This window comes from Callospermophilus lateralis, chromosome 17 (assembly GCF_048772815.1).
Source record: "Callospermophilus lateralis isolate mCalLat2 chromosome 17, mCalLat2.hap1, whole genome shotgun sequence".
NCBI lineage: Eukaryota > Metazoa > Chordata > Mammalia > Rodentia > Sciuridae > Callospermophilus > Callospermophilus lateralis.
In genome coordinates this window covers 54,613,167-54,625,847 of record NC_135321.1, presented here as the reverse complement: position 1 = coordinate 54,625,847, position 12,681 = coordinate 54,613,167, and the positions used below count along the sequence as shown (strand labels likewise).

The 12,681-nt window shown below is 39.6% G+C and overlaps 1 protein-coding gene across 1 annotated transcript in view; it reads left to right on the top strand.

The window, feature by feature from the left end:
• Lama1 (laminin subunit alpha 1) overlaps positions 1-5,465 on the top strand; it is a 151,464-nt gene extending 145,999 nt beyond the window's left edge. The window contains exons 61-63 of the mRNA XM_076836593.2: positions 612-745; positions 4,003-4,225; positions 5,195-5,465. Of these exons, the coding sequence (XP_076692708.2) occupies positions 612-745; positions 4,003-4,225; positions 5,195-5,355 (518 nt within the window). The 3' untranslated portion in view covers positions 5,356-5,465. The remainder of the gene's footprint in view (positions 1-611; positions 746-4,002; positions 4,226-5,194) is intronic.
• The last annotated feature ends 7,216 nt before the right edge of the window (positions 5,466-12,681 follow it).

Below are 12,681 nucleotides of genomic sequence, written 5' to 3'. Positions count from 1 at the left end.
GACCCTGACTGCCAGGCACTGGTGACAAGATGTGCTCCCATTTTTCCTTCAGCCTCCAGCATGGTGACACTGCCTGTAATTGCTAATATTCCTGGTTTGGTTGCTTATTTTTTTTAATCATTCAATTCAATCTGCACTTTTATAAATCCTAGTTTAGAGTCTCATGAACTCAGTCAATGATGATAGACCTGGTACTAGGGATAGAGCCTGGAAATATAATGAAAAAAGGATACAGGACTCAAGCCCCAATAGCAAATGGGAAAGATTGCCACAGACAGATGTGTCCATAAGGGACAGTGCCACATGCTCCCATGGCTGTGGATGAAGGATTGCCTGCTTCTGCTGTGTTCTGACTTGTCACAACTGACTGCGAGTCTTCTTTAAAAGCAGTATTCCTTCTTATAGATGAGAAAACACAGTCCCAAAGGGTTGGGTGAGAGTGACTTGCTGGTGGGGGAAGAAGCTGGATTCCGAGGAGGAGCTGGAGCCAGATCCCGACCCTAAGTCAGCAGGCCAGATGCACAGCCAGCCCTGTCTGCACCTCTTAGCCTGAGCCAGGCGAGGCCCCGCAGGACTCAACCCTGACTCAGTACTGTCCTTGTGTTTTTCAGTCAAAGAAGGCTATAGAGTCCGGTCAGATTTAAACATCACACTTGAGTTTCGTACCTCCTCAGAAAATGGTGTCCTCCTGGGGATCAGCAGTGCCAAAGTGGATGCCATTGGCCTAGAGATTGTCAGTGGCAAGGTAGGTACTTCATATTGATGGGGTCGCCCTGCCTCCCAGTGTCAGAGACAGAGCAGCTGAGAAACAAAAAGATCCGAACTTCCCAGTACCCACTTCATTAATGAAATTAAGAAAGGCTCCACTAATATTTTTTAAAACAGGTAATCCTGAAAAGCTGTTTTAAAATAATTTATTCTATATATTTGAAATTAAACTATTGTATAATTGCAACTACAACATGAAGAGCTTTCTTCCCCCTGAGCCTTACCTATAGTAAGTGCCAACCTGATGCCCTGTCCCTTCTAAGACTTTTTTCAACTTTTCACTTGGAAATAATTACAGATTCATATGGAGTTGCAATGAAGTGTACAGGGAGGTCCCTATGCACCCTTCACCCAGGGCCCCCAAGGGTAGCATGATGCATAGGTCGTGCCACATTAAAAACCTGACATCAACACCCGTGCAAGCCACAGAGCTTGTGCGGTTATACCAGTTATACAGGTAAACGTGTGTGTGTGTGTGTGTGTGTGTGTGGCTTGTGATACATACACGAATCACACAACCATCACCATCACCACAAGCAAGACACTTCATTGTACTGTCACAAGGCTCCCGCAGCTACCTCTTCATAGCCACAGCCACTGCCCCACATCCCTGGCCCCTGGCAACCACTAATCTGTTGTCCCTCTCTGTTATTTTTTAAGTGCTATATAAATGAATTCATGTAGGAATTCATGCATCCCCTTGACCTTGGCTTTCTTAGCCTGATTTCTTCTAGGTTGTGTGCATCAAAAGTTCATGCCTCATAGCAAAGTGTCATTCCATGGGTTGGAGAGATGTACTGTAATCTGATTTTTTTGATGCTAAAAATTTTTTCCCTAAGTCTTCTGCTCTTGTCTCTCAGCCTCTCATGCTCCCCTCCTGTTGGGAACAAAATGAACCATTTACAGTACTCTCATCTCTTCTGCCTCTTCTAGAGTTGCTCCCAGTGCTCACTCCCCTTTCTCTCCCCAGGAAGCTGTGGGGGCCAAGGGGCGGGGTGGGGGGTGGAAACGGGATGGTCCTTCTGTTTTCTGTGACTCTCTTCCTGGCAACAGTTGAGGTGTAGCTCACACTCCTGGTCTTCCAGTGGCAGCCACTGTGCTCCCTGCACTCAACTGGGGAGTGGTTTAGGATCTCAGAGTTGCCACTGCACTGGGGACTGCTCCTGGAATTGATCAGTGTCCCTGGTGACCAGGCTTCCCATTCCTGTTGTCACGGTCACTGATGCCATTTCACCTTTAGCCACTTTCCATCTTTCCCCAGGGACATGTGAGAACTTGGAAATCTCTGCCAGGCCATACTTAGGCCGCAGGGAATCAGGGATAGTTAATCTGTCATGTCCTTTCTCTACTTAAATGCACCTGCCACCATTTCTGCTGCACCATACCCAAATCATATTGTTGAAGGAGTAACATGCTGGAATTTTCTTCCTGAAAGGCAAGGAACAAAACAAAGTTGCCCCCAGACTTACCTGGCTATTTCTAGTGTTCCCTAACCGACTCTCCACTGGGATTTTGGTCCCTAGTCTATCCTACAGTGGGGGTGGGGATGGCCTGGGAAAGTCCTTTCTAACGCTTGTCTTCACCTCCCCTGTCCTCTTATTTCGTGTCAAAACAAAACTACCTCTATATCATTTTGCTGCCTCTCTATGCTGCAGTTTATTGTGAGGAATAATAATAATAAAGAGTGATACATCGAGACAAGGTGCACAGGCAGGGAAGGAGGTAGAGTGGGCCTTTCTCCAAGTGGCCACATTTATTTATACCTATAGGTTACCTTAGGTCATTAGCACCATAGCTACATTATTGTTTGGAGTATCAGTGAGGTTGCTTATTTTGTAGTTACAGTTTATAGTTACAATATGTAACTGTTAGGAGCTTTGCCTAGCTTTCAAGAAAGTTCATTGTCTGAAGTTACTGTTAGGCAGGCAGACCCAGGAGCACCTGAGCTTGGTGAAACATTGTAATTATCAAGCAAGCAAATTCCTTTATTCCCAGGAGTTATGTGCCTAAGATCAAGGTCGAAACCCTCATGAAGAACATTGCTACAACAGCCAAGCATCCCATGTCTTTTTTATGGAAGTTTCCAGCAGCCAGGAATTCTGTACCTTTGCACAGAAACTTCCTAGCCACCAAGCATGCCTCAATCACAAAGTTTTTTAGAGACCCCAATCCCAAACAGAGAAACCCTACAGTTTATAGCCACCTTTTCCCCTCATCTATACTTTAAAAGAAGTTTAAAAACTTTGTATCTATTTGCACATTTTTACATGGCATCTAAAAACACTTATCAGAAGTGCAATAGGTTCAAAAAATGTACTTGTTTATTGCATTGTATATTTTACTTCTGTCATTGACTTGTTGCTTATTGTTCTTTTTAAACTTTTCTTGGTGGTTTCACAAGGTTTATAGAATACATCTTTAATTTGTCAAAGTCTACCTTGAAGTAATACTGAGTGGCTTTATAGATAGCGTAAGAACCTTGCAACAATATACTTCAAAATCTTTCCTCCTTTCCAAGTCTGCTTGGGCTTCAAAAATTGATTTTCCCATTGTTTTGGAGACTGCAAGTGTGAGACCAAGATGCCAGTTGGATTGATTGCTTCTGAGGTCCTCTCTCCTTAGCTTATAGATGTCTGTCTTCTCCCTGGGTCTTCTCATGGTTTTATCTCTGTGTGTATCTTCTCAAGGTCTTACCTTAGTGATCTCATTTTAACTTAATCACCCTTTAAAGCCTCCATTTCTAAATATAGTCTCATTTAGAGGGAGACTTTTGTGAATTTTGGACATCAGTCAACCCATAACACCTCCATTGTTTGCAGAGCTGAGATTTACTGTTGTTGGCTTTTTGCTGTTGTAAAATATCTACCTACAGTTTGTCAGGGGGAGCTAGTAAATGTTCCCACATAGCTGTTATCAACTGACAGCCTCTGTAGGCCTGTTAATTCCGGAAAATGTCCCCTAGTGCCCTGAAAGTGTTGCACTAGTCCCAGGGCACAATGTGGCTCTAGCTTGTTACCGTGGAGGAACAGGACAGTATATGAGTCCTGTTTTACCCTTTGGGGAACAGAATAGTGTGTGAGTCTTCAAGGAGGCTATTTTTTTAACACCATTATTTCTCATGGTCAGCCCTCCTTTGAACATACTCCTGTGACTTTATCCTCTCCAAGAGCATTGTACAAATGTCCTGTGTTCCTTAAACTTGGAAAAACTCACCACGGTGTTGGCTTTCTTTAGCTCCTGTTTCATGTCAACAATGGTGCTGGTAGGATAACAGCCACTTATGAGCCCAGAGCTGCCAGGACTCTCTGTGATGGAAGATGGCACACACTTCAAGCTAACAAAAGCAAACACCAGGTCATTCTGACAGTGGATGGGAATACAGTCAGTGCTGAGAGTCCACACACCCAGTCCACCTCGGCTGACACCAACAATCCCATCTATGTTGGTGGCTATCCTGGTAAGCATGAAAACCTGCTCTACGGAGCCACATGATGGGGCATGGTCACTTGGGGATGTCTTACTTCAGTATGCTATGGAGGAGGTTTTGGTTTGGTGACAAAATCTTCTCCATTTTAGAAAAGCTATTACAAATACTAACCTAAAATATTCTGGACAAATTAAAATTAAAAATTAAGCCAGGCAGGGTGGTACATAACTGTAATCCCAGTGGCTCAGAAGACTGAGGCAGGAGGATCACAAGTTCAAAGCTAGCCTCAGCAACTTAGCAAGGCCCAAAGCCACTTAGAGAGACACTGTCTCAAAATTTAAAAAAAAAAAAAAAAAAAAAAAGGCTGGGAATGTGGCTTAGGGGTTAAGCACCCCTGGATTCAGTCCCCAGGACCCCCACCCAAATAAAATCTAAACACCAATTAATCATTAGGTAAGCCTTTGAGAACATTGGATCTGATGTGAAATAAGATGAATGCTTTTACTGAGGTCAGTCACCTTAAATGACTCCCAAAGTTGGGAATCATCTTAGGAGACAAACCTGTGTCTCATCCTTTCACATAGATTTTGGATTTAGAAGTATGTATTTCAGATGTTTCAAGAAATTATTACAAATAATAAACATTTGTTGTATGATAAAAGTCACAACCGGGGCTGGGATTGCGGCTCAGTGGTAGAGCTCTTGCCTAGCATGTGTGAGGCACTGGGTTTGATTCTCAGCACCACATATAAATAAACGAATAAAATAAAGGCCCATCAACAACTAAAAAAAATATTTAAAAAATCCACAACTGTGCCTTAAAATTACTACATATTGCAAGTTTTCTGTGACTTCTGCTAGTCACTCCAGGCACATGTGGAAAAATATCCTTCTGGTTTTGATGGAGAACACACCTGAAATTATTTTTGTTCCTATTGTGCCCTCTTATCTCATTCCACAAAATTAAACAGGATGTGTCTTTCTTCCTTTCTGTAACAGCTAATGTCAAGCAAAACTGCCTGAGCAGCCGGGCCTCGTTCCGGGGGTGTTTGAGGAAGCTCACCCTGATTAAAGGCCAACAGGTGCAATCTTATGACCTCAACACAGCTTTCGACCTACAAGGAGTTTTCCCTCATTCCTGTCCAGGGGCTGAGTCCTGAGCTTCCAGCAAAATCCTTAATTGAAATCATTGCTAATATTTTGAGGAAAATTATTTTTTCCGAATTCAAATATCTTCTATTCAGATTTCATTTCCAACTCAGGTTAACGATTTCCCCAGAGAAATATGTTTATGTTAAACTAAAACCACATGTGCAACAAATGTTTCTATTAAATAGTCTAAAATGTAAGTTGAACTCTATTGACTCTTTTTTTTTAACATTATTTGTAATAAAACTTTTTCAACATTGAATATTCTGTTGGTTTTTTTAACAGTGTTTTTTAAGTTTTGCGTTTTGGGATTTCAACAAATAAAATATCACAAGAGACTGTAATAGGGTAGAGCAGAGTATGGATCTCCTTTTATTTCCTTATGAAAATGTTAAACTCTGAATTCTACAATAAACAAGGAATGTCATTGGACACATTCCAGCAGAGAGTACCAACTGTTTTCCACATAGGAAGCCCAGAAAATCACAGAAGTAAGGGAAAGATAACCTCCTTTTGACATAACCTGGTTCTATCAGAACCTGACCTAGTAGCATGTTTTTCAGGACGGGAAAAAAATGGTGTTACAAGTTAGCGCCTTCTTTACTATTAACTTTATTCTCACCCCTTATAATAAATCCCTTGATTGGCTATTTTTTTGAGAATGTGTATAATTTGAAACAAGGAAACAAGGAGCTGGGTGCAGGAGCACATGCCTATAAGTTCAAAGTCATCCTCAGTAAAAGCAAGGTGCTAAGCAACTCCACTAAGCAACTCCACCGTGTCTATAAATAAAATACAAAATAGGGCTGGAAATGTGTCCTAGAGGTCAAGTCCCCCTGAATTTAATCCCTGGTATCCCCCCCCCAAAAAAAAGAAAAATTCAAAAACCACATATGTAAGTTCTTTTAATGGACTAAACAGCTGTAAGTAAATTCAGATTCCTGAAGTCTCTCTTGTCCCCTCCAGATGTATGTTGGCCCGGCTCTGGGTCATGACTGGGGCTAAGATGGCTGCTATCCCAAATACTTTAGGGAACTGGTTTTATTTTTCAAATGTTGTTTGATGAGAGGCCTCTACTGACTTTTCCTAAATTAAGAGAACAGATTCACATCTGTATGTACAAAAGATTTCAGTTTGATAAATAAGGATACTGTGGGATTGGTCCTGTCCTTCTTCTATGCCTGGTTTATGTTCCTGAACACTTGTGGCCATCTGCGTCTCTTGGCAAATGGATCTGAAATTCGTAATTCCTTTCCCAGTTAAATATTAGCCTGAAGATATTTCTTAGAGAAAGCAGCCAACTGAGAAAGTGCCCATTGTTCTACAGCACCTCAAGGTCTAAGTAACACAGATCCACTGTCTAACAGCAGCTTCCTGGGACAGCTGAGTCAGGAAGGGGACAGGAGCCCTCCCCTCAACAGTGCAACTGCACCAGGGGCTCCTCACTGTGCCATGGGTGGCCTTTCTGCTCACAATTCTGAGGAAACTAGCTCTAGCTCAGTTGAGGGCTCCAACATTCTAGACTATGGTCCACCATATTGGATAAGGACCAATCCAGAGTTGCCTTGGACTTCAAGCCCCTGCCCTCCACCCTTCATGAATAGAGCTAAAAGAGTTTGCACTTCTCATGATTTCAACTGTTCACAAGCCTTCTTTTAAATGATTCCCTTAAAGGAAAATATACTTCTCTCCCCTTTGGCCTTTCATGGAGTAAGAGACCTGGGTTTAGATTCTCCCTGTGATGTAAGCATGTGCTGGCTTCAGGTGAGACACCTGTTCTGAATCTCATGGTGGGTCCACACATGGTTTCTAACCCTTCTCAGTAAGGCTGAATTAAGTCCTCAGAATAGGGGTGCCAGACAAGATACAGGACACCTGATTCAATTTGAGTCCAGATAAATAACGAATGTGTTCAGTGTCAAAATACACCAAATACTGAACAACATCCAGTGTTTGCATGCCAAATCTGGCAACCTCATTTTGCAGGCCCAAAGATTATGATACCCCTTCCCTCACTGCTCCAAATAAAAACAAATCCACATCTTAGAGGGCATGCAACAAAACCCATTGAAGATCACATGTTGCTTTTATGGAAATACCAGATTTTTCCCAAGATGCTTTTTTAAAAAATTTTGTCATCATATAAGAGACCAGAATGCATCACAATTCTTATTACACATTTAGAGCACAATTTTTCATATCTCTGGTTGTACACAAAGTAGAGTCATACCATTCATGTCTTCATGCACGTACTTAGGGTAAAGATGTCCATCTCATTTCACAGTCTTTCCTACCCCCCATACCCCCTCCCCTTCCTTCCCTCCCCTTTGAGTTCATCTAGAGTTCATCTGATCCTCCCATGCCCCCCCAACCACATTATGAACCAGCTCCCTTAAATCAACAAAAACATCAGGTGCATGCACACACACATACACACACACACACACACACACACACATTTTGTTTATTCATCTCCTGACAGGCCTTGGGTTGCTTCCACATTTTGGCTACTATAAATAATGCTGCTATGAACAATAGGTATCTACAGATACCTATTCAAAGCCCCTGCTCTCAGTTTTCCTAGGTATATACCCAGCAGTGGAATTGCTGGCTCATATGGTAAATCTATTTGTAATCTTTTGAGGAACTACCGTACACTATGTCCAGTTTATTTTTAAGCCTCATTTTTTCTCACACATAAGAAGGGATTATGACATAAACCTCAAAAAGCTCATATTTTAAAAATACTATTATCAAAATTAATTTTTAAAGAGAAAGAAAATGCTGAGAATGCTTACATAAGCTAATAACCTTGACCTTAATGGAATTTAAGCCTCAGTCACATGTGCCAGCACAAAAGTTCAATAGCCAAATAGATTTATAGGCAAGCTTTACTAAACATCAGAAATAAGAAAAATAACCAATTCATTGCAATGCCTGGCATAACCTTTATATAAAACAATTACAGAATAACTTTAATTATGAACTTAGATATAAATGTCTTTAATAAAATAATAAATTCAATTCAGTCCTTAGGGGAGAACAATGACTATATCTGCAAACCTATAAATTAATTTTATTCTTGAATGTAGTAATTTTTGGTGTGTTATAGTAAGACATTTGACATGCAATATAAACTCTTAAAATTTTTTGTTTGACTTGTTGTTGTTTTGTTTTAAGGAGCAGGGTCTACCCTATTTGCCCAGTGTGGTCTTGAACTCCCAGGCTAAATTGATCCAACTTCAGCCTCCTGAGTAGCTGAGACTATAGGCTCATGCTTCTTTCTCTCCCCCTCTGAACATGTGCACAATAAATACCCTTCTGTTGACTACATGCACTGTGTTGTACAGCATGTCTCTAGAACTGATTTGTCTTTTATAATTGGACTTTATACCTGTTGAACAGCAACTCTCCATTTCTGCCCCCTCCGTGGCAACCATCATTCTATTCTCCATTCCCATGAATTTGACTATTTTAGATCTCAAGTATTAGGGTAATCATGCAGTATTTGCCCTTTTTTTGACTGACTTATATCACTTAGCACAGTATCCTTCAGGTTCTTTTACACTGCCAAATGGCAGGATTTCTTACTTTTCCAAGACAATAATTCATTATCACATTTTCTTTAACTGTTGATGAAACTTTCAGCTTTGTTTCTATATCTTCACTATTGTGACTAATGCTGCAATGAATATGTGAGTGCAGATAGCTCTTCAAAATCCTAATTTCAATTCTTGTGACTATATACTCAGAAGTGGGATTGCTGGATCATATGGTAGTTGCATTTTTAATTTTTTGAGGAAACTCCAAGCTGTTTTCCATAATGGTTATGCTGACCAACCAATCCCACAAATAGTATACAAGGGTTCCAGTTCTCTGGGTCCTTGCTGTCACTTATTATTTTTTGTTTTCTTGTTTTTGATGACAGCCATCCTAAGGGATATGAGATGACATCTCACTATAGTTTTGATTTGCATTTCCCTGAGTAGTGATGTTGAGCATCTTTTCATACGCTTATTAGCCTTTCATATGTATTCTTTTTTTATTTCCCATGACAGTTTTTCTTTTATTTAGAGAATATTTTGACATAGTAGACATTCATAAAATAAGTATAACTTGTTCCAGTTAGGATCCCATTATTGTGGATGTATACATGTATGGAGTTACATTGGTCATGTATTCATATATATAAGGATAAGAATGTTATGTCTGATTCATTCTACTGTCTTTCCTATTGCCAACCCCCTCCCTTCCCTTCATACACCTTTGTCTAATCCAGTGACTTTCTAGTCTTCCTTTCCCTTGTTGTGGTTAGCATCCACATATCAGAGAGGACATTCAGCCTTTGGTTAGAAAAATCAGTCATGAATTTCATTTGGAAAACTTAGAGGTCCAGAATAGCCAAAGCAATCCTTAGTGAGAAAAGCCACACAGGAGGCATTGCAATACCAGACTTTAAATTCTACTACAGAGCTATAGTAACAAAAATGGCACAAAAACAGACATGAAGAACAATGGAACAGAAGAGAAGACACAGAGACAAAGCCACATAGATACAGTTATCTCATACTGGACAAAGGCACCATAAACATAATTGGAGAAAAGATAGCCTCTTCAACAAATGGTGCTGAGAAAACTGGAAATACATACGTAGTAGAATAAAATTGAACGTCTATCATAGTTATCCTTTTCAGAAATGTCTATTTGAGTCTTTTGTCCATTTTCTAACTGGGTTATTTTTGTTGCTATAGAGTTGTAGGTCTTTCTTACACATTTTAGGTACTAATGATTTATCAGATGTATGGTCTGTGAATATTTCCTCCTGTTTCACAGTTGCCCTTTGCTTTGCTGTGTGGCATGCGGAAAGTTTTTAACTGACTTTTTCTCCATCTTTCCAGTTTTTCTTCCATTTTCTCTGAAGTTATAGCTTGAGTTAATTATTATCATTTATCCTGACATCATAAGCAGGATGGTAGTGGATCATCAATCACATACATTTGAAAGTGAAAAGAAAAGAAAGACAGAAAGCCAAATTCTGCTACAATTTTTCTCCTTCTATCAGCTGTAAAGTCCTGAATCAAGTACTTGCACCCAGGAAAAAACACCTTGGAGGGTGCATTACAATTCTTTCATGTGGAAAAGGTATGGAAAACCAAAAACTCTGGTGGTTACCAAGGGCTTGGAGATGGGGGAAATGAAGATGTTGGTCAAATGGCACAAAGTGTCAGTTATGCAGGATGAATAAACTCTGGATGTCTAGCATGGTGATTATATCGGTAATACTTGATTGTGTGCCTGAAATTTGCTAGGAAGGTACAAAAATATTCTCATCACACACACACACACACACACACACACACACACACACACATACACACACACAATTAGCTTCTAATTTTGCCTATAATTCACAAATTCCTTGAATCTCATACAAGCAGATACAGTCATTCACTTTCTTTATTCAATAAGGCTTATGTTACATTGATTAACTTTTTATATATGCTACATTTCATAATAAAGAGGCACAATAAAAATTAAAATAAAACATGCAATTTTTTGACCTAGAGATGAGAACTAGATGTATATAAATACATAATTGATTTTCCTACTGCTCTTTCCATAGCATGGCAAGATCACCGTAGAGCTAGTTGATGTCTAAGGTCTAAGATAGATCTTAGAACTACAACTAAAGCCAACATGGTAAGAAATTCGCATTAGGCAATAATTGCATATGTACATTTTCTAAGTACGGCTAGGTTTACCTGGAAGTTCTAACAAATGGCAGATCAGTGGCTCAGTGGCTGAAATGTATGTGCATCAACATTTTGCCTCTTTCGTATTTTGAAAATTGTATGTTACTACTTTCATTAACTAAAGGTATTTTTTTTCAAAGATCAGAGAATTAGTGATGCAGAAATAAGGACATCTTATTGTCAGTGCTATCTAAAACCTGTAACAACCTTTATCGCCAGTAGGAGACACTCTTCAGTGGCTGATTGTTTTGTAAAATTTCATGGGAAGGCCTTCTGTTTTCTTTCCCCCCATAATCAACACTCTTCCCATACTACTACTGGCTTCTCTCACTTGCTTAGAACCTCAATAATATTCTGCTCTGCATCCAAGAAGGATCCTTCCCACAACTACAAACTTTGTTACTTTCTCAGCCTCGGTATCACTTCTTCCTAAAGGGTTTATAAGCCTCAGCACAGGTAAAGAAGTTAGAAGAAAGTCAACAGCCTGAGTAGGAAGCAACGGGTCATTTTCGTAGCTGAGATTGTACTGAAAGATCAAGTGAAGAGGGACACATCTCCTTAGCATCTTGTGATGATCATATTTTCTCCTTGAAGTTGTAGTATATTGAAGATGTATTTTGAAACCTTAATGTTTTTGTCAGATTAATGTTTCAGATTGCACACACACATCCCATTTTATGTTGTTATAATATCAAGATTGGGTAATTTATAAAGGAAAGAAGTTTATGTGGTTTAATGTTTCTGAAGGCTGGAAAATCCAAGAACATGGTGTCGGCATCTGCTCAGGTGAAGGCTTCCTGGTGAAAGGGCAAGAGAGTCTGCAGAAGAGAAAGCTGAGGAAGTGAAATTCACTTTACAACAAATCATTCTTAGAATAAGGTCTGCAGTACTTCAACAATTAACCTAGTTCCTCAAGAAAAATATTCTCTCCCTTAAGGACCTAATTACTTCTTAAAGGCCCCACCTCTTAATACCATTACAATGGCAATCAAATCCCAGCGTGAGTTTCAAACTCCAGCACATATAATTTTCAGAATTTAAAAAAAAAAACATAAATTTCAACTATATATGGCCCATATCTCTATTTTCATGTGTAAGTCACACTTACAATGTCTTTGATAAATCTTTCTAGATAATTCCATGCTGCGATGATGGCTCTGATTAGGGACCTGCTATGGTTCTTAGTAGTTTTTAACTATCGTTAATTCCCCTCTAACATTGGATATGCTCCTCGAAGATTCTTTACTTGTTTCATATCTCCTTGAAGGTCTATATTATGCTGGATATTTCTTTGGCATTCCTCCCAGAGCTAACATAATGAGGACCTGGGGGAGGTTATTAGTAAGTAATTGTTGAGTGAAAGTGTTTATCATTTTTTTTCCCAAAATACTTCATCATTGTGGTTCTTCCTATAAATTTCAAAAGTTCCTAGGAAACAAAATTCCTCTGAGTCATCCAATAAGCATAAGACAAATGCAGAATAAGCCTCTTTAGAAAAATATTTCCAAAGAAAGTTCTGAAGGCTTAAGAGTTTTCACAAATTGCAGTAAAAATTTCAGCTTAATATTTACTCTAAAATGTTAA